Source organism: Rhineura floridana, chromosome 9 (assembly GCF_030035675.1).
Source record: "Rhineura floridana isolate rRhiFlo1 chromosome 9, rRhiFlo1.hap2, whole genome shotgun sequence".
In the NCBI taxonomy this organism is placed as follows: Eukaryota; Metazoa; Chordata; class Lepidosauria; order Squamata; family Rhineuridae; genus Rhineura; species Rhineura floridana.
Window position 1 is genome coordinate 107,195,246 of NC_084488.1, and position 22,997 is coordinate 107,218,242.

Below are 22,997 nucleotides of genomic sequence, written 5' to 3' on the forward strand. Positions count from 1 at the left end.
TGCCACCTGGTGCTGTTGGAGTACAGGACCAGAAAAGAAAAAATTCAAGGGTGCCCAGCGTAAGAACCAGCATTGGATCCTCCCAGAACACTGGGGCCCTGGCAGCTGCCTAAGGTTTCCAAGTGTAGACTCTGTAATTTTTATTCTCCATATATCAACACAATAATCCTGGGCCAGCACCAGCCCGCCATGATCCCTTGGGCAGCAGCCTGCTGCAGGCCCCCTCCTCCCCTGTGTGTGCATATGTGCATGTGGGCTCCTGCATGTACATATGCACATGTACTTAAATACACCCAGTTGCACCACCTCATGCATCAGCATGTATGCCTGTGTACCAAAGATAGTGGCAGGGGTGTGTTGACACCACCATCACCATCTGGGTGATGGCAAGCATGTGTGCTAAGACAGGAGGTGAAATGACTGGGCACATTTAAGGGCCCACTGGATAATGTCAGCTGGGAGAGCAATCCATGCCACTGTCTGGTCATGGCCTGTGATCCGATGCTGGCGAGGATTGCAAAGCGGGAGCTCCATCCTGCTAGCCCCCGGGGCCTTTGGCTAGCAGCAGGGGCCCTTGAGCAGCCGCAGGGCCCTCAGTCAGTGCCTGACCTGGCCACCTGCTGGTGCCAGGCCTGCTTCCCCCCCCCCTTCCAGGAAGAGCTCAGATGTGAACATGCTGGACTTGGATTGGATTTAAAAGCCCTATGTGGCTTGGGACCCAGGCACCTGAAGGATTACCTAATCCCACTTCAACCTGATCACACACAGAGATCTTCTTCGGAGGATCTTTTCTGGGTGCCACCACCCTCTGAAATGGAACAGGTGGCAACTGGGGAGATGGCCTTCTTGGCTCTCGTGATATCCTTTACAGAATGCACTCCTCAGGGAGGCTCACCTGGCACCTACTTTGATGTCTTCTCAGTACCAAAGACCTTATTTTACCAGGCTAAAACTGTTGTTTGTTTTATCTGCTGTGTTTTTGTTGTCTGATCTTTCTCTGTTTTTTTAAATGTGGTATTAAGATGTTTACTTTGGCATTACTGTTTTTATTCTTTAAATTTTGTGAGTCATCCTGGAAATGCTTACATGGTGAAGGGTGGGATGTTAATTTATGAAATAAATACACACACAGCCAACCCCCAGACCCACACATTTCTTAAAATGGGAAAATATTAAGGTCATTTAGGGATATATAAGCGTAAATATCACAATGTGTTGTGACTGCTAAAAGTGGGGCAGAATTTCCTTTGGTTTTTCCATGTTGAATCCTCTAGTCTTTGGGTCCTTTTTGGAGGGGCTTGAATGATCTGAAGGGTGATTTCCTATCTGAAATGGGGCTTGAGAAAGATCACATGAGAGTCACTAAGAAAGCTAGCTGTCAACATAAAATTCTTTGACAATGAGTCTGATATGACAGAATGGGTCACATTTTTGTCTGGTTTGTTTCATTACTATGCTGATAGTTTATTCTCATTCTGTTTCCTTCCCCATCCCCTTGCCCCTCTGCTTTTTGTCTCTGTGACAGGGATTCGGGAAGCAAGTGGATGTGTCATATATTGCCAAATATTACAACATGAGTAAAAGCAAAGTTGACAACCAGTTCTACAGTGTGGAAGTGGGTGACTCGACCTTCACAGTTCTCAAGCGCTACCAGAACTTAAAACCAATAGGGTCTGGGGCTCAGGGAATAGTTTGGTAAGTTTGTGCAGGAATTCTTGTCCATGTATATATATTTATATGTGTGTGTGTTTGCTTTTCCCTTTGGTTGTATGTAGGGTACACCATCTGTAGTCATGAACAGGGGTGTAGTTGTCCAGGGTCTGGGGTGTGTGTGTGTGTCTTAGACTCTTTACGTTTTGGGGAGCCAAGTCCCAGCAGGGTCCCTATGTCTCAAGCATCCTGGGAACTAATCAGCATGAAAGGCTACAGTATGTTGGCTACTGAAAAGACTCGTCTAACATGCTTCCTTGCCCTTTCCTGCTGAGTGGAGCCAATCAAAGTTAAAGGGGGCAAGTCAGCATCTGTCTGTCCTGGTGCAACCTTATTCTAAAGTTCTTTGCTGAGTCTGGTAGAGTGGTAAACTGAGGAGGGTAAGCTGGTAGATTATGTCTAGGGAATCTTCAACTTTTCATCTGTGAGAGAGCCTTCCAAGAACCCTAATGCCTTAGGAGCTGAGTAGAACAGGACTGATTTTCCTTGCTGAAGGAAGACATCGATGCCTCTACAGTATCAGAAGCAGTTATACCATTTTCCACCCTCAGCTCAGACCTATTTGCATGTCTAGCAACCTATCCATCAGAAGGGAGAAAAGAATTCTGAAATCTGGTAGAGATGGTGCAGTGCATAGCTCCTGATGCCCCAGTCCTGGAACAAATACTGAAAGTGATTCAAGCTGGGGAGAAAACGGATTCAAGAGCAGTGGAGCACAGAAAGCTACGATGAGGGGCAGGGTCTCGTTCCCTTTACTCATACATTCCTTTTGACGTAAAATATGATCCCCACCCCGATCTTAGATGTGAATGGAGTGGCAGATCTGTGAATGAACTGTACATCTGTATGCAAATGGCTCCTCAAAAGTCTTCCCCCTATTTGTCGGCAAAGAAATTGAGGGGTGAGATTTCACCAAATTTCTCTAGGGGAGAAGTAGTTCTCCAACAGTTTCTCAGGGTGGGGCTCACTATTAGTACATATTTCTTCTTCGTCATCTTCGTTTTTCTTCTCAATGCAAAGGGTCAGCAGCAGCAACTGTCTTGGCAGGGTGGCCACCATTTTGCATCCTCTACAATGCTGGGGAATCCTCTAGTGTCATGCTGGGGAATTGTAGGTGTGTGTATGGGGGGGTAGTCATCATCATTTTTTAAAATGCCTAATATTTATTTACTAGATTTGTATCTCACCCTTCCACCCAAATGAACCCAGAGCAGCAAGGATATTTGAGAATATGGAGAGTATTTGGATAAAATTATGGAAAGTGGCCTTTTGTCAAGGGGGCTGAGAAAAAGGGAACAGAAATCTCAAAATGTTTCTCAGAAAAATGCCTTCTGAGGAAGATAGGCTGAGCTCTAGAATAAACCAGCGTGGCAGTTCCTGTCTCATCGAGCTTGGTCCAAATGGGGCCATGGGGTGGGGTAATACCACAGCCGAGCAGAAACTGAGGGGAAAAGGAAAACAGGCAGAGTTTGGTGCAGATGAGGCAGTGGGCTGAAGTGAAGGTCCCAAGAGATGCAAAGGGGAAGAAAAACAGGGACCAAGGGAAGGAAAGGTGGAACCAAGCCAATTGGGAAGGGATGTGGACAGCTCCAGCCACCGGCAGGACTCCTCTTACGTTCCTACTAAAAGGTATGCACCCACAAGTGTGAATGTGCATGGCCAAGAGAAACAACAACAACAACAACTAAAACCTACCACACAAAAGAGCGCAAAAACTTTCACATACACATACAAAAACATTCACATTCACATACAAAATGGAATCCAGGTGGGCCTTGGAATGCCTTGCATTGCACAGCACATCACATCTAATTGATTATGTAGCTACCTTTCCTGCGCTGAAGGAAGTCAAAACATGACGTTTATTTGGACTTGACATTGTAAGAAAAGAGTCCTGCTGGATCTGACCAATGGCCCAACTAGTCTAGCATCCTGTCCCCACAGTGGCCAACCGGATGACCATGGGAGAGCCCATAAGCAGGAGCTGAATGCAAGAGCCCTCTCCCCTCCTGTGGTTTCCAGCAACTGGTATTTAGAAGCATGCTGCCTCCTACCACAGAGGCAGTCATTCAGACTTTTTGGAACACATTCCCAATCTTTCGAAGTATCCTTTATACAGCAAATGGTAGCATTGGATTTGTGCTGCGTGTGGCAGACAGTAACTAGCAACAGGACAGGGTATGGAGGTTATGGTCTTTGGAAGCTGCTTCCAGTAGCAGTGCAAAGCACACCTCTGGTGGACCCAGTAATACCTCTTCTTGGTGTTCTAAAAACAACCCCAGATCTGCCAAGCAATAAGTCTCATCCCGTATCATTTTGAAGCTGTCACAAACGCAAGGTCCCCCAGTTGATGTCCCCATTAATCCTTTCTCACTTAAAAAAAAAGGGGGGGGAGGAAAGCAAGAAACTCTGACATTTCAGTGAAAGCATGAATATCATAAGGGCTGCATTATAAAACATGGAGAGCTAATAAATCTTGCAGAGTAAATAATCAGATATTTTGTGGTTTATGTAAGGCTTTCTTTGATTTATTGTTTGTCACTGTATAGGTTGCCTTTTCCTTTCTCCAGGCTCTAGATCTGCTTTAAAATCTGTGTAGTTGTTCTTATTTTTTATGTTTTGATGGCAGCTGATGATTTGGGTCTTTTTCCCCTCCTTCTGTTGTTTCATTATAAATATCCTTTGCCAACTTTACCTCCACATCACCATTCATTTAATGGAAATGTTTTTGTACTGGAAGACATGGCAACCCTAGTCAGAAGACACTGGACTGTATCCAGCAAAATTGTCTTCTTGTTCTCTGCTCCAGACAGTTGGGGGAACCCCCAGAATAGATATACTTTTTTTGGGGGGAGACAGAAAGGCAGAGGAAGTCCTTGTGTTAATGGGACGATGTCGGTGCATACCACTCATCATGTGTACAATGAGTGAGTGTCTGTGTCTGTGTGGAGGTCAAGGGCAGAGCCAGCAGACACAATCCCAAGCCCTCCTCCCCATAGGAACATAGGAAGGTGCCTTATACTGAGTCAGACCCACTGGCCCATATAGCTCAGTACTGTTTACACTGCTGGTAGTAGCTCCCCAGGGTCTCAGGCAGGGAGTCTCTCCCAGCCCTCCCTGGAGATGCTGTGGGTCATTATTGTTTTTTAAGATCTTTTTAAAGCTTTTTTAAAATGATGTTTTTAAAGATGTTTTGTTGTAATATATTTTAAAGTCTGTTTTTATGACGCTTTAGAGTGTTTTTAATGCTTTTCCTTGCTACCCTGGGCTCCTACTGGGAGGAAGATTGGGATATAAATCTAACAAACAAAGAAACTTATTATTATTATTTTGTTTGTGCTATATGCCTTCAAGTCAATTACAACTTATGGCGACCCTATGAATCATCATCACCATCATTAGAATCTGCATGCAGGGCAGAAACTCTGCCCACTGAGCTATGGCCCTTCCCCCACGTGTTGGAGGTGCCATGCTGGCATTCCTGATACTCTTTCTCCTTGTGGCATCACACCCCATTTAATCCGTAGCAATGTGGAGGTGGAATGTACAGATAGGAAAGGACATTTATAATGAGAGTAGTAGGAGAAAAATCTAAATCCTACCGAAATCACGGCTAGCCTGCTAGTTGCTGCGGCATTCTCCTCCTTCCCATCTCTGTTTGGGCAACAAGCCACCCCACAGCTGCTTAGGAACGCAGGAAGCTGCCTTTTGCCAGGTCAGACTGTTTTCAAGCCCAATATTGTCTACTTTGGCTGGCAGCTTCTCCTCAGGGTCTTGGGCACAGGGAGGGAGGGGTTTTTCCTATCTCCTGCTAGATGACCCTTTTAAATAAAGACATCTTGGGCCCTTTTGCATACAAAACATAAGCTATAGCACAGAAGTGTCTCCCTCCCCACCTGACCTGGGCGGATTCTGCACCATTTCAGTCTCAGGCCCCCACCTGTAGGCCTCTTTCTTTCCCACTTATTCCCCTCTTGCTATCGCTTTTGTCGCTTCCTGCTTTTCCTGTCTTTAGTAACTGGTTCTAAGGTATTTGGTCCCCAAGAGAAAAAGGAGGAGGAGACGGCAGAAACTGGGCAGCCAGGCAGGCAATGTTAAAAAGAGTATCTGGTGCTCCTTAATTCCCCTGTATGTTACAAGCACACATGCATTAAAAAGAGGCTCATTCTCTTTTTGTTTTTCACCTGCACGCACTCCAGGTTTACACTGTAATAGAGAACTAGAGGTGTTCTCAGACTTCTAACAAGAAAGCAGAGCTTGGAAAAGTTACTTTTTTGAACTACAACTCCCAGCAGCCCAATCCAGTGGCCATGCTGGCTGGGGCTGATGGGAGTTGTAGTTTTAAAAATAACTTTTCCAAGCTCTGCAAGAAAGGACATGGCTATTTACTAATGGAACTTAATGTAGGAAGAGTCCTGCTGGATCAGGCCACTGGCCTATCTATTCCAGCATCCTATTCTCACAGTGGCCAGCCAGATGCCCATTGGAAGCCCACAAACAGGACATAAGCAAAAGAGCACTCTCCCCTCCTGCGGTTTCCAGCAACTGGTATTCAGAAGCACACTGCCTCCAATAGTGCAGGTAGAACATAACCATTAGGGTTAGTAGACCTATCCTCCACAAATTTGTCTAATTCTCTTTTAAAGCCATTACAAAGAGATGTATCATCTGGAAGCAGCATGTGTACAATAGTTTGTGTCAAAGCTGAAGCCATGTATCTTCTAGAATTATTCTGTGTTCCATTTTTTGGAAAATATAGAAAACATGTTTGCTGTAATTTGTTTTCTAGAGAGACAGCCTGATACCTTATTATATGTATGGGAACCTTTGGCCCTCCGGATGCTGCTGAACTACAACTCCCATCATCCTTGGTTGTTGGCCATTCTTGCTAGGGCTGATGGGAGTTGTAGTTCTGCAACATCTGGAGGGCCAAAGGTTCCCCACATCTTCCATAATACTTTTATGCTGTGACATATAAAAATAGTGGGTCCAAACCAGGCCAGTCTATTTCTGGACCACATCTGTTTTGCATGTGTTCATTCATAAGTCTGTTCCATCTGATTTTTAAATCTGTGATTTTAAAACACACATACACACTAAATATGTATTATGTTTCATCATGTTTTTTTAACAAAATAGGCATCTTTGGTACACATTTTATCCCAAATTATTCATTTGTATTTCTATAGTTTAACATCAGATATGCATTTTGTTTTATTTATTGAGATGAGAACTGTATTGCAAAATTTGAAGTGTGAAAACTGTAGGAATAACTGTGTTCCACTCTGCATATTAGTCTAGGAAGTGTGAATCAGCTTGGTTTGCTTAAAAAAGGGAATAAAGAAAATCCTTGAGCATCCTTGGCCAGGAGGGACAATTGGGGGAAAAGGAGGAGTTTGCAGGAGTGGAGGCTTAAGCATCTGGTACACTGACCACTGATTGTACCATCTGTTTCCTGGATGCTTGGCTGTTAAAATGTTGCATCTGGCAGAGGGAGTAACCAACCATCACAAACTCTAGCCTGGATAGAGAACCAACAAAACAGCAAATTATATTTAGCAACATGCCAGAAGAATACTTTTTATCACCAGAATGTTTTGTTGCTCAGTAAGGCAAGAGTCCAGAGATAAAAAGTCCTGCCTATATGCCCCATACCCCCCAATCCTGGAAGACAAGTGTAGAAAGATTCTAAACCCCACCTGATAGTCCTGCATTCTGCAATTTATATTCTGAATCAGGTTCTTTAGCTTCCAGCATGAAACCAAACGGAACCTAAATGTTTGCGCAAATTTTACCGTAATACAATCCTTCTCCTCAAATGGTGTATAAGTTTGGACTAAAACCCAGAGTGGATTCACTGTCCCATTGACATCAGAACCACCAGTATCCACTGGGGTATATATGTATGTGCATGTATTTGTGTATATATGTTAGGGATAGTATCCATTGGCTGGTGCTGGTCAAAAGCATTCCATTGACCTAACAGGTTGGCATCGATTCAAACTCATTCTTTATCTGCTAGCCGCTGCTTTTACCAATCTGGGCTTTTTTTTTTGCTTGGAAAAATATCGATATTAATATTGATATTTTTAAAGGAAAAGTCAATATTTTGAAGGAAATTCTCATTCTTAAAACCAATGTTTTAGAGGTGGACTTTTTTTAAAAAAAAACAACCCTCCATTTTCAAAAATAGCCATGGAAATTTGCTACATTAAAATCCATTCCTGAACCATTGAGAATAAGCAACTTAATGGAAAATTCAGTACCACATCTGAATTGGGTTGAATTCTAGCGCATCCCTAATACATATATATGTTTGTGTGTTGAGTATTGAGAATGCAGTGCTAATGTTGCTGGCTTTTCAGTCCTTCCTTAGTTCAAAATATAATCCCTGTTTAAAACTAGTTGCTGATCAGGAATTTCAGATTCGCAAGACTATAATTTGTTAGCACTGACCAAGCAGCATGAAAAAGCAGTGTCCTCTAGAAAAGGATAGCCATTCTTGTTTTCTCACAGTTTAGTAGTGATGCAGTTTCTGTGCCAAGGGATGGTGAACAGCTGCTTCCCTCTCCATTCTTTTCTCCCCACCCCTCTGTTGGAAGATGATCAAATACAGTGTTGTTTGAATGGCACTAGGCATCAAGTGTTAATGGTGACTGCTGGTTCTGATAGAAAACAATTTCTTTGCTTTCCTCATCTTGTTTTGAGCTGAGAGCAATACTAAAAGTGCTGGTTGCATGTTAATGGGGATGTCCCACGATGCATTCTTTACAAATTCCATAAAAATGCAGATGTTTGTAAATGATATAAGGGCACTGCAACAAAATGTTATAGTGTGGAGTGAACCCTGTTCAGGATTCCAGCCACTCCATTCCATCTCCCCCTCCCAGTTTGTCAGCAGTCTGTCACCACTGAGCACACTCAGTCCTCATTGGGCTGGTTGTTTTTAGGTTGGGGGGTGGAGTTCCCCCTGAAAGATTTTTTAAATTAAAGATTTTTTTGCAAATCTTCAATTTTCCCTAAGTCTGCTTATCTACCAAGAAGTGCTTGGAAAAGTTACTTTTTTTGAACTACAGCTCCCATCAGCCCAATCCAGTGGCCATGCTGGCTGGGGCTGATGGGAGTTGTAGTTTATAAAAAAGTAACTTTTCCAAGCTCTGCTGCCAAGTATAAGGTTTGCAATCCTTCTTTTTTATCATTAATTTTTATTCAAAGTTTCAAAAAACAAAACAGAACAAAAAAACAAACAAATTAATAACTAATACAATAAAATAAAATGTTGACTTCCGATTTGTCGCAGATCAGTTATAAGTCTATAATATATACCAAACCTGTCTCTTAATATATTACAAAATCACTTTCCTCCAGTAGTTATCTTAATTAATCATCAAATCTCATTAACATCACTTTATTCTTTCCGCAAAAAGTCAAAGAGAGGTTTCCACTCCTTGAGAAATATATGCATCGATTTTTCTCCAAATAAACATGTCAATTAATCCATCTCATCAAGTCTGCTAGGTTTCAATTTCAATAGCCATTCTTCCATTATCAGTGTTAATTCTATCTTCCATCTTCCATCCTTGCACCCATAATAATCTTGCTGTCATAATCATAGTCATATAATAAGAGTCTGATGGGAATTTCCTTCCTCACAAATATGTCCTTGCCATCAATTCTGAATGTGTTACTGAAATGTTGTTGTAAAGTCATATCTCTGTTCCTCTTTTTTACGAAATGCACTAGCACATCTCTTGAGAATTTTTCCATTGTCACATCCTCAATTTCCAGCTCCATCACCTCATTCCAGTCCAGAAATTTTATCAAAACATTGATAGCTTTATCTCTAATATCTTCATCAATTTCTTCAGGGACAACGCTGAATTCCAAACAGTGATCTTTATCTCTAGGATCCATAAACTCCAAATCTTTTTCCAGTTCCACATTTGATATATCTGTTCCAATCTCCAAGACTTGCATCTCTCCTTTATTTTTTCTTTCTTCTTCTGTTGCTTGTTTAGTTCAGAGCTTGGAAAAGTTACTTTTTTGAACTACAACTCCCATCAGCCCCAGCCAGCGCTGGCTGGGGCTGATGGGAGTTGTAGTTCAAAAAAGTAACTTTTCCAAGCTCTGGTTTAGTTATATCTTTAATCTCATCAACCTCCTCTCTCATAAAGTCCCCTATTTCTTTCAGCTCCTGCATCATTTTGCCAAATTCAATTTTCATCTCTTGTTTGCCATGTCTCAGTTGTTGTTTCGTTATCTCAATCTCATCCATTATTTTCTGAAACATATTTACATCCATGGTCTCAGCCACTTATAGCACTATTCCCAGGCAAAGAGCAATTTATTTCTTTTTCCAGCAACAAAGGAGTTAATATTCCAAACCTGATGACATCATAATGTAGACAGCACAAATTACCTTATCTCTTGTGTGTCCAAGAATACAAAACAAATTTAGTTTACAGCGTCCAAATAGTTAGTGGCATAAAGAACAAGCAGATTCGTCAAAATGAAGTAGACCAGAAAAAATAGTCCCAGACATATAACTCAAAAGTTCATGTAAATCAAAAAATTTTCTCCTTAGATTAGATGCCCCTCGTCTGTTTGTAATCTTTATAATGCTCAATTCCAGTCCAGCTTTTTGCAATAAAAGCAAAGATAAGCTATTTCAATTTCCTTCCACCTTAATTCCGTATATGAAAGAGAAAAGTCATAACTCACCCAGGGATTCTTTACTGCTGATTCTTTTAACAAATCTCTTTTACTGCCACAATTTAAGCCAAATGATAAGGATAGATAGAAGGGTGCTTGCCTGTTAAAATCTGTTTTTCTTTGAAGAAAAGAAAAACATTCGCTTAATCAGTTAGAGCTTGCTTGAAGTTCCCTGGCTCCGTCCGACGCTGCTGGCTGGACCTTCGTTCATAGGCGATCCTAATGAATTCCAGTCCCCCAACAAACATAAACAAAGCTTGTGGGTGATCTCTTCGTTTCTCCCTTGCCTGGGAGAAATTTTTACCAGTCAAAAAAAACCTTTTGGCTGGTGTTAAAACTGAAAAAGCTTCCTCTGAGACGAGAGCTCGCCTCAGAGACAGGCACAAGCGAAGCAACCCTTCCCGGAAGTCCAGGTTTGCAATCCTTCTGTGAAATGTAGGAAATATTCTTTCTTTGTCCTTTCCTGTGCTCCTAAACCACCCTGGAGGGAGTGCGTGTGTGTGTGTGTGTGTGTGAGCGAGTGTGTGTGTGTGTGTGTGTGTGAGAGAGAGAGAGATAAATTGATTGATTGATAGAAGGAACTCAGCTTTGCCTATTCACATTGGACAGGCAGGCATTGCAAATGTGATTGTAGTAAAATCCTTGTTTTTACTATATTTTAAATTGTTTTTACTGTATGGTTTTTTAAAAACTTGCTATAAACCACTTTGATGTTTTCAAATGAAATAGTGGTATACAAATATATTTCTAAGTAAAAAAAAATTAAAAAGACAAGTCACTACAACCCAAGCCTGAAAAAAAATCCATCAGAGCAACTTAGGAAAAAAACCACCCTGTAATGCTACCATTTAATGACAGTGTTGACTGAATGCTCCATACATGAGTGAATGAAGGGTAGCAATTCCAGACAAGACAGCTACTGTGAAAACTACCCACTGATAGTGGAATTCCAGGGTCATATTGGAAGGAAGACATGGTTGCAACCAGAGGTGTGCTCTGCTCTGGCTATTTTTAAAAAGTGCTTCTTGTGGTTAAGGTGATGGACTGGAAGTCCATTGGGGTCTCCCCACGCAGGTTCAAATCCTGCCGACTACGTATTTTTGAAAGCCAGTGTGGTGTAGTGTTTAAGGTGTTGGACTACGACCTGGGAGACCAGGGTTTGAATCCCCACATAGCCATGAAGCTCACTGGGTGACCTTGGGCCAGTCACTGCCTCTCAGCCTCATGAAAATCCTATTCATAGGGTCACCATAAGTCGGAATTGACGTGAAGGCAGTACATACACACACATAAATAATTGTCATAAATAAGCAGGCAAGCAAACAATAAGAACAGAAAAGGTAGCTCAGGATCAGGGCAGAAACCCAAGTGCTAGAGCAGATGTGGGGAATCTGTAGTCCTCCAGATGTTGCTATTAGCAACTTGCTGAACTATAACTCCCATCATCCCTGGCCATATTTATTTATTTATTTATTTATTTTATTTATTTCATTTGTATACCGCCCCATAGCCGAAGCTCTCTGGGCGGTTTACAACAATTAAAAACATTAAAAACAAATATACAAATTTAAAAACACATTTTCTAACAATTATGCCCTAGTTGTTAATGTTATGTTCTTTCAAGTCGATTTTGACTTATGGCAACCCTATGAATCAGCGACCTCCAATAGCTTATACCTGCCTGTGGCATCTGACCTTGATACTCTGTCAGTTTATACAAATATACTGCCACTACTATCAACACATGAGCTGATGTGGCAAAGAGAAATCCAGGACAGGATAAAGGCTTGTCTTTATACAAACACGAAATAAGAATTATTGTTGGACCTTTTCAGACTGTGACTTGTAGAGCAATAAAAGGAAGAGGTTGGCATGTAATTATTTGACAAATCTTCCCTTCATTTGCTAAAGCCTCTTTCCCAGCTGTTGCTGATGCTATCAAGGATTAAAGGAAGTTGGCACATATTTCGAATTTATACTCTAATGTTTCATACTCTTTTTTTTTTGCTGGGAAACAGAAATATTTGGCATCAGGACGCAGCTCTGTGAAATGTAGCATTTAGGGAACACAATCTCTGCAAAAATAATTTTCCATCCTTGCAGCCGTTGCACGATGCACCTAAATCGTGACAAAAGGAAAAGTAATTTAACTTGTTTGAGTTGCAAGCTGAATGTGAGTTTCAAGCTACGTTTTGCTGAGTTTTGCACATAGGCATGCACCAAAGTTGTTGTCAGATAGTTCTGCCAGGAATGTCTTAAATCCTTTTGAAAAGCTATTTAAACTAGTGGTTTTTGTCACATCTTTTTGTGGGAAACTCCCTCTGTTAATTCTGTATTCTTTATCATCCAAGAACCTTGGATACACCATAGCACCATTGCCCCTTTGCCTTTGGTATTCCAGTGACAGAGAGGGCAAAACGGGGGCTTTCCTAGGATGTGTTGGGGATAGATCAGGGGAGATTTGGACCTGCTGGATCCAAATATCTTCTGCTTCCCTGCCACATGCCCAGCTTGGAAGGAAAGCCCTGGAGCAGGCGTACTAATTTTCCTGGCTTGGCTCAGGATTTGGCCATTCTGTCAACATAGATTGTTTCTCCCCTGCCTTCATTAGTTTGTTCTCTAACATAGGGCCCCTGCAGATGTCCTTTTTATTATGCCTACATGATGGTTTCTGCTCATGATGGTGTCGGGGCTGTCACGTGCAATCCCATTTTCAATACTGTTTGCACCTGCAAATATGCACACTACTTCATTTCCAGTCAGTGCATATCCCATAGCTTCCTGCTGAAATCCTGTAACTTTTTCTACCACAAATGTTCTAGTTTATTTTTGTCCTGCTTTTGTTGCACTATGTCCCCTCTGGATGGCAGTAATATGGTAGCAGTTGGTAAGCATTGCAGAACAAGCTAACGCAGGATAAATCCACCATGAATGTATTATTGTTGTGTTGAGAATATGTTGCAGAATACATCCACAATAAAATGCCAATCTACGAGGGGCCCATATTAAACACATCTCTAATTATAGGTTAGATTTTATTTATTTATTTTATTTAATTTATATACCGCCCTAAGCCCGAAGGCTCTCTGGGCGGTGTACATAAAAGGTAAAAGCAGGCACAATATATAAATACAATAAATATAATAACTCAAAAAAAACAAAAACACACAAACAATACGAGAACCAAACAACATCCAGAATACAACATAGTAATAAAATACTATTGTATTGAATCTGAAGCAAAACTTAAATTATTTTGGAAAGTTCAGTGTTGAGTAAACTGATTCCAGAATTCTTCTTGCTTAATTGATGGGGAGCAAGACATAACAGGCTGTACAGAGTGGCTGATCCTCTCTTCCTTGCACCCTTTTTTAATGATAGCATCATGCTACCCTCAACCTTCCTTCCTTCTGCAGTACAATACAGATGTTCCAGTGGCCCTGTCTCTATTCATATTAGTTTAGGCATCCAGAATTTCAGCCCAATTTATTTTTCTGTTTGTCTATGCATGACTAGCCAGCAGTAACACAATAATGTGAGGCTGCTGTTGGAACCTATCAGGTATGTTTGGCAGTCCATTTTCTGTTTGCTACAACCCTGCTGTTCATATCAGCTAAGCATATATCAAACACGGTTTAAAGCTCAGGCTCTCCAATGAAGCAATCCAGTCGTATGACAAAATCACACTGGCTCTTTTAAAAAAAAAAGGTTTCCAGCGATCGTCACTTAAATTGTCTAATAATTATAGTAAATATGAACTATTTGGGACATTTTAGAATTAAGGGTGCTTTTTTAGAGGATATGGGATGCCCTGGTGTTTTACCCCTTGCCATTTTGTAACTAAGCAAAGGGTGGGGGGAAGTGAAATAAAACAAGGTTGTTTCCACTCAGTGGTAATCTTGCTTTTGCACAGCTGAATGCTGTCTGTTTTCTGACATTAAAACAAGTTTCACTTTTCTGTTGCCAGAATTCTGTAACAGTCATTATTCAGAACAAGGGTTCTCTGCTGCAGTTCAATAATAACTGTTATCATAAAGAATTGCTGCAGAAATTAGGAGGACTGCATTTAAGATTGGAAAAATGAGAAACCAAGAGAACTGAAATTGATAGATCTTTCCATCCCTAGTTTTCATGTAGGTGGTTGTGCTCCACAAGGCAAGCAGCAGCTATTTTGAAAGAGCAGGAGACTAGAAAATGGTGCAGGGACAAAGGTTAAAGTCCCTGGTCCGGCAGTCTGGTCCCACTCAAAATTGCCCCTCCCCTGCACACATTGCAATGACAGCTATCAATACTTTTAAAAGACATGCTTCTGTTACTCCTGGCTTTTACATATATAAGTAGTTTGGCCTTTCCTGAGATGCCGCACAAAATTACTTGCTTATTGATGTTGTTGCTTGAAAGATGAACATCCATCTTCATTATGTTGTGGCTGCTGTATCTGCAGTACTAGTACCTATACCATGTTGAAAGCCAGGATGTATTTGCTTGAAATGGCTCTGTTGAACACTTCTGTGAACCAGGATTTATACAGGAAACAGCATCTCAGATTTGTTGGGGGCGGAGGTGCTCTAATGGATATGCAAGACTTAAAAGTAAATAAAAAAGTACTTAGAATTCAATCAATCCTTTGTTACACTCAATGACAAACATTATTTCATTTAAAGTATAAAGACAAAAAATTCCTGACTAAGTGTTCACAAGCTAAAGATAAGTTATTAAACAAGCTCTTGGTTGATCAAACATGCCATGGTCAGTTATTTATTTCTTAATTAGGGCCAAACTAGGTGTGACATTCAGTTGCTTGTCTTTCTTCTAAGAGTTTCTTTCTTTTTAATGAAAAGCAGCCTCGGGTGGCTGGCGTTTGGACAGCAGAGGGTGTCTCTTAAGTTCACCCTTTTCCTCCATGCCATTTATCAACTTATGTCCACTGTGCCGAGATGCCCATCATTAAAAATCAGCCATCCTATTTGCTGACTGCTCAATAAATGTTGTAATTTGCCTTCTACCCAACAATGTGTGTGAACTCTCCTTCCTTCTCCCATTCCTGCTGTAAGCACAAACCCTTCTGGATTTCCTGGATTTCAGTGTCAACTTGCCATTTTGTATACGAGCTATTCCAAAGACCTGTTGGCCAAACTGGTTTGATAACTGTGTGCGTTTAAGAGATGCTGCTGAAAAAATCTCAGTTTCGTTGTATTTGGGCTTATACTTTAACATGATCCAAATAACAGAGATTTTGTGGCAGTCTATATAGCAGGGATGGGGGAACCTGTGGCCCTCCAGATATTGCTGGATTACAGTCCCCATCATTCCTGACCTTTAGCCATGCTGACTGGGGCTGATGGGAGCTGGAGTCCAACAATATCTGGAGGGCCACAGGTTCCCTTTCCCTGCTATATTCTAATAGCGAACTCATTGTCATCTATCGGGAGTCCTTGATGTTCACCAGGCCTCCGCTCCCAAGGACCAAGTTTGTTGATTGCATGTACTGGAGGTTGGGCCCGAAGGGCAGTCTGGGGATACTGCTTGTGTACCGCCCGCCCCGCTGCACGGCAGACTCCCTGACCGAGGTGCTGGAAGTGGTCTCGGATGTGCGAACGTTGACCCCAGAACTTTTAGTACTGGGGGATTTTAACGTACACGCTGAGACCACTCTCACTGGAGCCCCTCGGGATTTCCTGGAAACCATGGCTTCCTGGGAACTGCACCTTAGTAATACTGAGCCCACCCATGTAGCCGGTCATGCTCTCGACCTTGTATTTGTCCTGGGAGTGGTGGGGAGTGTTCTGAAGTTGGGGGCTTTTTCTTTTACCCCCGTGTCATGGTCAGATCACTATCTGGTGAATTTTGACTTCTCGATGCCACACACCCTCCGCAGGGGTAAAGGACCTATTAGAATGGTCCGCCCCAGGCGCCTGATGGATCCGGATGGATTCCTGACTGCGCTTGGGGATTTGGAACCTGCTGAAGGTCGTCCGGTCGAAACCCTGGTGACAGAGTGGAACAAGGGAATCACCAGGGCATTAGACCGGGTGGCTTCGAAACGTCCTCTCCCTCTGAACAGAACTCAGACAGCACCGTGGTATACACCTTGGTTGCGTAGTCTGAGACAGGAGGTGAGACGACTAGAACGCCGGTGGCGGAAATCCCGCTCTGAAGATGCTCGAACACAGGTTAGAGCAGCAACAGCTGCCTACCAGGTGGCAATAAAGGCAACAAAGAAAGATTTCTTTGCTGTCTCTATTGTATCCGCAGAGTGCTGTCCCAGGAAGCTGTTCCAAGTGGTCCGAAGCCTGGTCGGTCCAGTCGCTCAGGAACCCTTGGAGCATTCAAAGGCTTCCTGTGACAAATTGGCTAGGCACTTTGCCGGTAAAATCGAACATCTGAAGAACTCGATTCCGTACGCTGTGGATGCAGTAGAGGATCCAGAGTTGACCAGTTGTAATCCGGTTCGGTGGGATTGGTTTCGGCCTCTTCCTTCTGAGGATGTGGACAAGGTACTTTCAACGGTGAAGCCTACCACCTGTCTGACTGATCCCTGCCCATCATGGTTCCTTATGAACTGCAAGGAGAAATTGGGCGAAGGGATTAGGGCGGTGGTAAATGCATCCTTGAAGGAGGGTGTAATGCCACCGGCCCTCAAGGAGGCAATTATAAAACCCATTCTAAAAAAGTCCTCCTTGGATCCCCAAGTTTTGAACAACTTTCACCCCATTTCGAATTTGCCATTTTTGGGCAAGGTCATTGAGCGAGTGGTGGCTAACCAGTTGTCAGCACACTTGGATGAAATGGATTATTTAGATCCATACCAATCGGGTTTCAGGACTGGACATGGTACTGAAACAGCCTTGGTCGCTCTGGTAGATGATATGAGGAGGGCACTAGATAGGGGAGAATTCACCTTTCTTGTCCTCCTGGATCTCTCAGCGGCTTTTGATACCGTCGACCACGGTATCCTGTTAGATCGCCTGGAGGGATTGGGAATAGGAGGCACTGTTTTACAGTGGTTCCGTTCCTTTCTCTCCGACAGGCATCAACAGGTAGCATTGGGAGATGAGGTTTCAGACCCTTGGCCCCTCACTTGTGGAGTGCCACAGGGTTCTATCCTCTCTCCCATGCTATTTAACATCTATGTAAAACCGCTGGGAGCTATCATCAGGAGTTTTGGGCTGCGGTGTCACCAATATGCTGATGACACGCAGCTCTATCTCTCCTTTAAATCTTCACCGGAGTTGGCTGCAGAGTCCTTGTCCAAGTGCTTGGAATCCGTGAGCGGATGGATGGGAAGAAACAGGCTGAAGCTCAATCCTGATAAGACCGAGGTGCTACTTGTGGGTGACAGGGGAAAGTTGGGTGTTGCTGACCTGAGTCTTAATGGGGTAAGATTACCCCTGAAGGATCAGGTCCGCAGCCTCGGGGTTGTTCTTGATTCCAAGCTGTCCATGGAGGCTCAGATTTCGGCAGTGAGCCGGGCAGCTTGGTATCAACTACACCTCATACGGAGGTTGCAACCCTACCTCCCTATTCATCAGCTCCCACTGGTGGTACATGCCCTGGTCACCTCTCGATTAGACTACTGCAATGCGCTCTACGTGGGGTTACCCTTGAAAACGGTCCGGAAACTACAACTGGTGCAGAATGCGGCGGCACGCCTGCTTACAAACAGCCGCCGCCGTGATCACATCACGCCGGTGTTAATTCATCTACACTGGCTTCCAGTTGTTTTCCGGGCCCAATTCAAGGTGTTGGTCTTAACCTTTAAATCCCTATACGGTCTCGGCCCAGTTTACCTGAAGGAGCACCTCCAGTACCACCAACTAAGCCGCCCAACCAGATCAGCCACACAGGGCCTTCTCTCCGTCCCACCAACGAAAACAGCTAGGTTGGTGGGGACTAGAGAGAGGGCATTTTCAGTGGCGGCCCCCACTCTCTGGAACTCCCTCCCGTTCGATCTTCGCCATGCCCCTTCCCTAGATACATTTCGCCGAGCCTTGAAAACATGGCTCTTTGGACAGGCCTTTGGGATCCCCGGGGTGGGCTAATTTTTTTATATTGTTTTAAAACTGTCTATTGATGGCCCTAAACTGTTTTGTACTGCTGCTTTTAAAATGATTATTGTTGACTGCACTGTATTTTATTATGTATTTATATTGTATTGTTGAACTTTAATGTTGTACGTCGCCTAGAGTGTTTTCGGCCAGATAGGCAACACAAAAATTAAATTTATTATTATTTATTATTGTCCAAGTGTGGATCCTTATGGAGCCAAAATGTCAAAATCCTTGCAGAAGAGGCATGCGTCAGCAGGTTTGGGGGAAGTACAAAAAAAGTTTTTAAAAGAAAAAGCCTTAAGCGGGGTGGGGGGGGAGAGGAGGGGAAGCACAAAACCAGCCAACAGAGGACAGAGCTTGCTTTGGGGCATGGAGTGCTGCCTCACAGAAAAATGGAAAACCCAGGAGGGGGGATGGAGTGGAGTATCTTGGAAGAGGGGCAAGGCTGGCTGACACTCTGTTTTATAGGTATTTGTTATTGGTATTGATGAAGCTGGATGTAGCAGGGACTAAATTCTTTGCCAAGCTAGCCTGCCACTTTCTGATCAGTTTCCAGTTTTCTTTGTGTTTGTAGCAATGTATTGTGGCTGAAATTAGAAAAGTGATTTTTTTTTTGCAAGAATGCCTTCAAAGCTTAAGACCCTTTCCAATCTGTTTGAATCGTGCCTGTCCTATTATCATTTTGAATATATAACTTGGGATCTATCTGTCAAAACTCCACTGCTGACAGCTCCTTACCAAATAGAAAGCAGATGCCAGCACCAAATGTTTAATCACAATCCACATGAAAAATCTTCTCTCTGCTATGTCATCTCCCACTATTGATATGCAACAGTGTGAGGCTGTATGCCACTTGGAAAAAACAGGGCCAAAAGCCTAGATTCAGTCCTGAGATTCAAACTCCATCAAAGCCTAGGGGCCCAATTAAATTATTCTTGAGAGGAATTCACAGAAAGAACTTATGGCATAGAGAGAGAGAAGGGGGAGGGAATTAAAGGTGTGTCCCATGTTTCAGGTGGTCCTATATCTTCAAAGGTTGGAAAACCTTGTCCAGGTAAATAAACATTATAGCGCTTCCAAAATTTTCAGTAAATGATTTGTGGCAAAACAAATCAGCCACAAACTACTTTTAAAGTTCTCCTCTTCAGACTGTTCCACCACTGAATTAGTGGGAAGATCAATGCAACATTTTAATGTTGACTACTATGCATATATATGAGAATGAGAATGTATATTTGATATCAATATTGCATTGAAGTTAACAGTTTTTACAGTATTAATTGGCAAAGTATACTTCAGCATTCAAATTACCACATTTTACAATAAAGTTTGAACATGGTAAAGTTTTTTTTGTTTGTTTTGGTAGTTCACAAATTCCTGTTTGTTTTGGTAGTTCACAAATTCCTGTTTGTTTATGTGCTATCACTATTGTTCTGTGAGGAAAGGTTGAAGGAGTTTGGGTACATAGCCTGGAGAAGAGACAGTTAAGAGGCAATGTGATAGCCATCTTCAAATATTTGAAGGGCTGTCACACAGAGGGAGCAAATTTGGTTTCTGTTGCTATAAAGGGTAGGATCCAAACTAAAGGGTTCAAATTAGGGGTGTGTAGAAGATTCAGACACGTTAGGGGTGTGTAGCAGATTTAGACAAATCCCAAATTCTGGACCAAAGGAGGCTGCTTTGAGTAGATTTCAGGCTTGTACCAGCTGGAGCAGGATCTCTGTGAAGTGCCCAAACTGAAGCAGGGCCTCTGAAGCTGTGTGGGATGCTTCAGATATTAAGACATTAAAAAACACTGCAGACAGTGTGCCTGCAAAAACAATTTCTCCCAAAAGAAAATATAAGGAAAATGCCAGCAAAGGGAGAAAGTGACTGACAGATTTTCCTTCTAATCAGGGAGGATAATTTTATCAGGATTCTCTAATCACAGTGCTTTGTAGGAGGTATGCTGAAGTATTGTATTACCTTGTTATTGTCTGTTATGTGTTCTTTTCTAGTTCTGCTAGTCAGGTTTGCCTGGAAAATTCTGAATATTCAAGTCCTTTTGCCTCTGCCACAAACTCACACATCCACTTCTGCCAAATCAGCTTTGCACTTAGTTTCTGTGACTTTTGATGCCAATGAAGCAGAATAGAAGTCTGAAGCTATTTTTTAATCAGTCTTAACTCCTTAGCCCCTGCATCTATCATTCTGAAATTTTACAGGTTACTTTCCTAAGGGCACCTCAACAATGTTTGCCGGTTTCATACTAAAATCATTGCTAACCAAACCATAGGGAAGGAAGCAAATCCTATTTAGTTTTTCACCAAAAAGTTTAAAGGAACATAGCACAAAATGCATGACTCTATCCTTCTGAAACTGGGCAGTTTTCTCACCCAGGGGCTTCTCTGTAATGTATGTTATTTTCATGAAAATTGTCCACAAAGCAACTGGGGAAATTAAGTGAACCTTTAACTATTCCAGAACTGTAAGTGCTACCCTTGCCAGAAACGCCAGTGACACTATCATTTAAAATTGGCACAATCCATCCCATGAGAAGAGACTGCCATGCCTGCAAAATTTTATCAATTTCTGCCAAAAAACTCCACTTATAGGTAGTTTAATTTTTTTAAAGGTGCCCAGCACACATACACCAAAACCCTGAACCTATTTGTCTGTAATCTGGCAGACTTTATCCTCTCAGAAAGGGCTGGTATACCTGAAAACTTCATCCGATTCTGTCAAAAGGGGGAAAAAGGGCTTTTAAAAATTTCCCCATAATAGCGAATGGGTGAGGCATGAAGCTTCATTTTTCCAAATTGGGACCAAAACCAAAACAGGTAGTATCTAAAGTGCTTTGGACTACATCACACTGTTTTCTGAAGTGTTGAATCAGGGTCCAAATCAGATCTTGTGATCAGTGCACTTCCCTCTAGACTTATAAGAAAGTGGATTTTGACTAAACATTAGGGAGAACTTCCTGATGGCATGACCTATGTGACATTGGAACAGATTGCCTTGGACGGTTTTGGACTCTCCTTTATCAGAGATTTTAAAGAAGAGGCTGAATGGCCACCTATCAGAGATGCTGTAGTAGCAGATTTCCTGCATTGGCCAGGAGCTGGACTATATGACATTTGAGTTCTCCCCAGCTCTCTGATCCTAAAACTGTTTTCAATTGTAAGCTGAACATGGACAGAGAGGAGCTCCCACACCATCATTTGCAGGAGAAAGTAGTGCCACTGGCAGGCTTGTAGCCTAGCAGGGATAATATGGGAGCACTGATTGTATGCGTTAGTGCTTCCAGGCATCAGCCACTTCAATTTCTGTGGTTGCTATGGCTTGAAAAAGGGATCATACCAGATCATACCTATCTCATGATTTTACCAATTACAGCAGCTCTATGTAGGAGACACACAGTAAAGCACCCAGTCATATAGTTGGAGTCTCTATGAAATCTCCGCGAGGAGGTGATGAACTCATCAGTAACCTCACGCATTCCTGCAAGTGACCACATAGCATTACCAAGGATCTTAATTGGGCCCTTCTGGCTCAGCATAACTTAAGTTGGGGATCAAGCTGTCCATTGCAAATAACAAAAAAATAAGCAATATTAGCCAGTTATAAATGACTTGTAGTAGTAATTATAAGTGAGACCTCCAATACCTTTTTGTAGTGTAGAGCGCTCCTGTTCAGTGTTCCATCCAGCCATATCTTCTTTCAGGATGCTCTATCCATTCCCCTCTCCCTCTCTCCCTCCCTCCCTCTCCCTGTCCCTCTCTTTCCCCCCACCCCAGTTCCCTTTTCCCCCTGCAACAGACACTTAGCATTCTGTGGCCGCTGAGTATGCTTCATCCTCATAGGTTAGTCCACTGTTTTTTGGAAAGGGGTGCCCCTTAGATTTTTTCCCCATAAATATTTTTCTTTTTCTGCAAATGTTGGGGTTCTCTTGAGCATACTGACAGTTCCCTGTTATTTCTCAGTACTATTGAAACAGTATTGAAGTTAGCTGAGTATGACTTAATCCCTACATTGCAGTTAAGGAGGCTGAAGTTATAGTGCACCATCCATTTTCATGCTGTATATCAAGGCCCAGCCTGACCCTGTAATCTTTGTAAAATCCCTAAAAAGGACCAGAGATAGGTTTATTTAATCCTAGAAGCAGCTGCATAGGCAATAAAAAAAGACATGATGACTGTGTTACAGACAGCAGGGTGGCTTCATTGCAAATCCTGAAGCCGCCATTTCAAGGGGTTACAGGTATGTATGTGCTGATTGAAGAGCAGATGAACACCTGATCCTCTGAGCTCCAACATGAGCCTGTTACGAAATTACATACTGGTCATCATCATGAAAACATCAGATCTTAAAAGCAGCTGCAATGACTGCAGTGTTTAATCTCTGCACTTCTCCTATGACAACTGCCGCCTTTTGATGTTTTGTAAATATGTGTATGTCTTTTTTTAACAAAAGAAATCCACTACCTCATTAATCAGAAGCACATTTTTAACCAATTAGAGAATGGTATTCAGTGTTATTCCTACT

At 42.4% G+C, this 22,997-nt stretch overlaps 1 protein-coding gene across 5 annotated transcripts in view; it reads left to right on the forward strand.

Moving 5' to 3' along the window:
- The window catches only part of MAPK10 (mitogen-activated protein kinase 10), a 323,601-nt gene that overhangs the window by 196,975 nt on the left and 103,629 nt on the right, over positions 1-22,997 (forward strand). For all 5 annotated transcript variants that reach the window (XM_061583112.1, XM_061583111.1, XM_061583114.1 and 2 more), the window contains one exon: positions 1,526-1,695. In XM_061583112.1, coding sequence (XP_061439096.1) covers positions 1,526-1,695 — 170 coding nt within the window. The remainder of the gene's footprint in view (positions 1-1,525; positions 1,696-22,997) is intronic.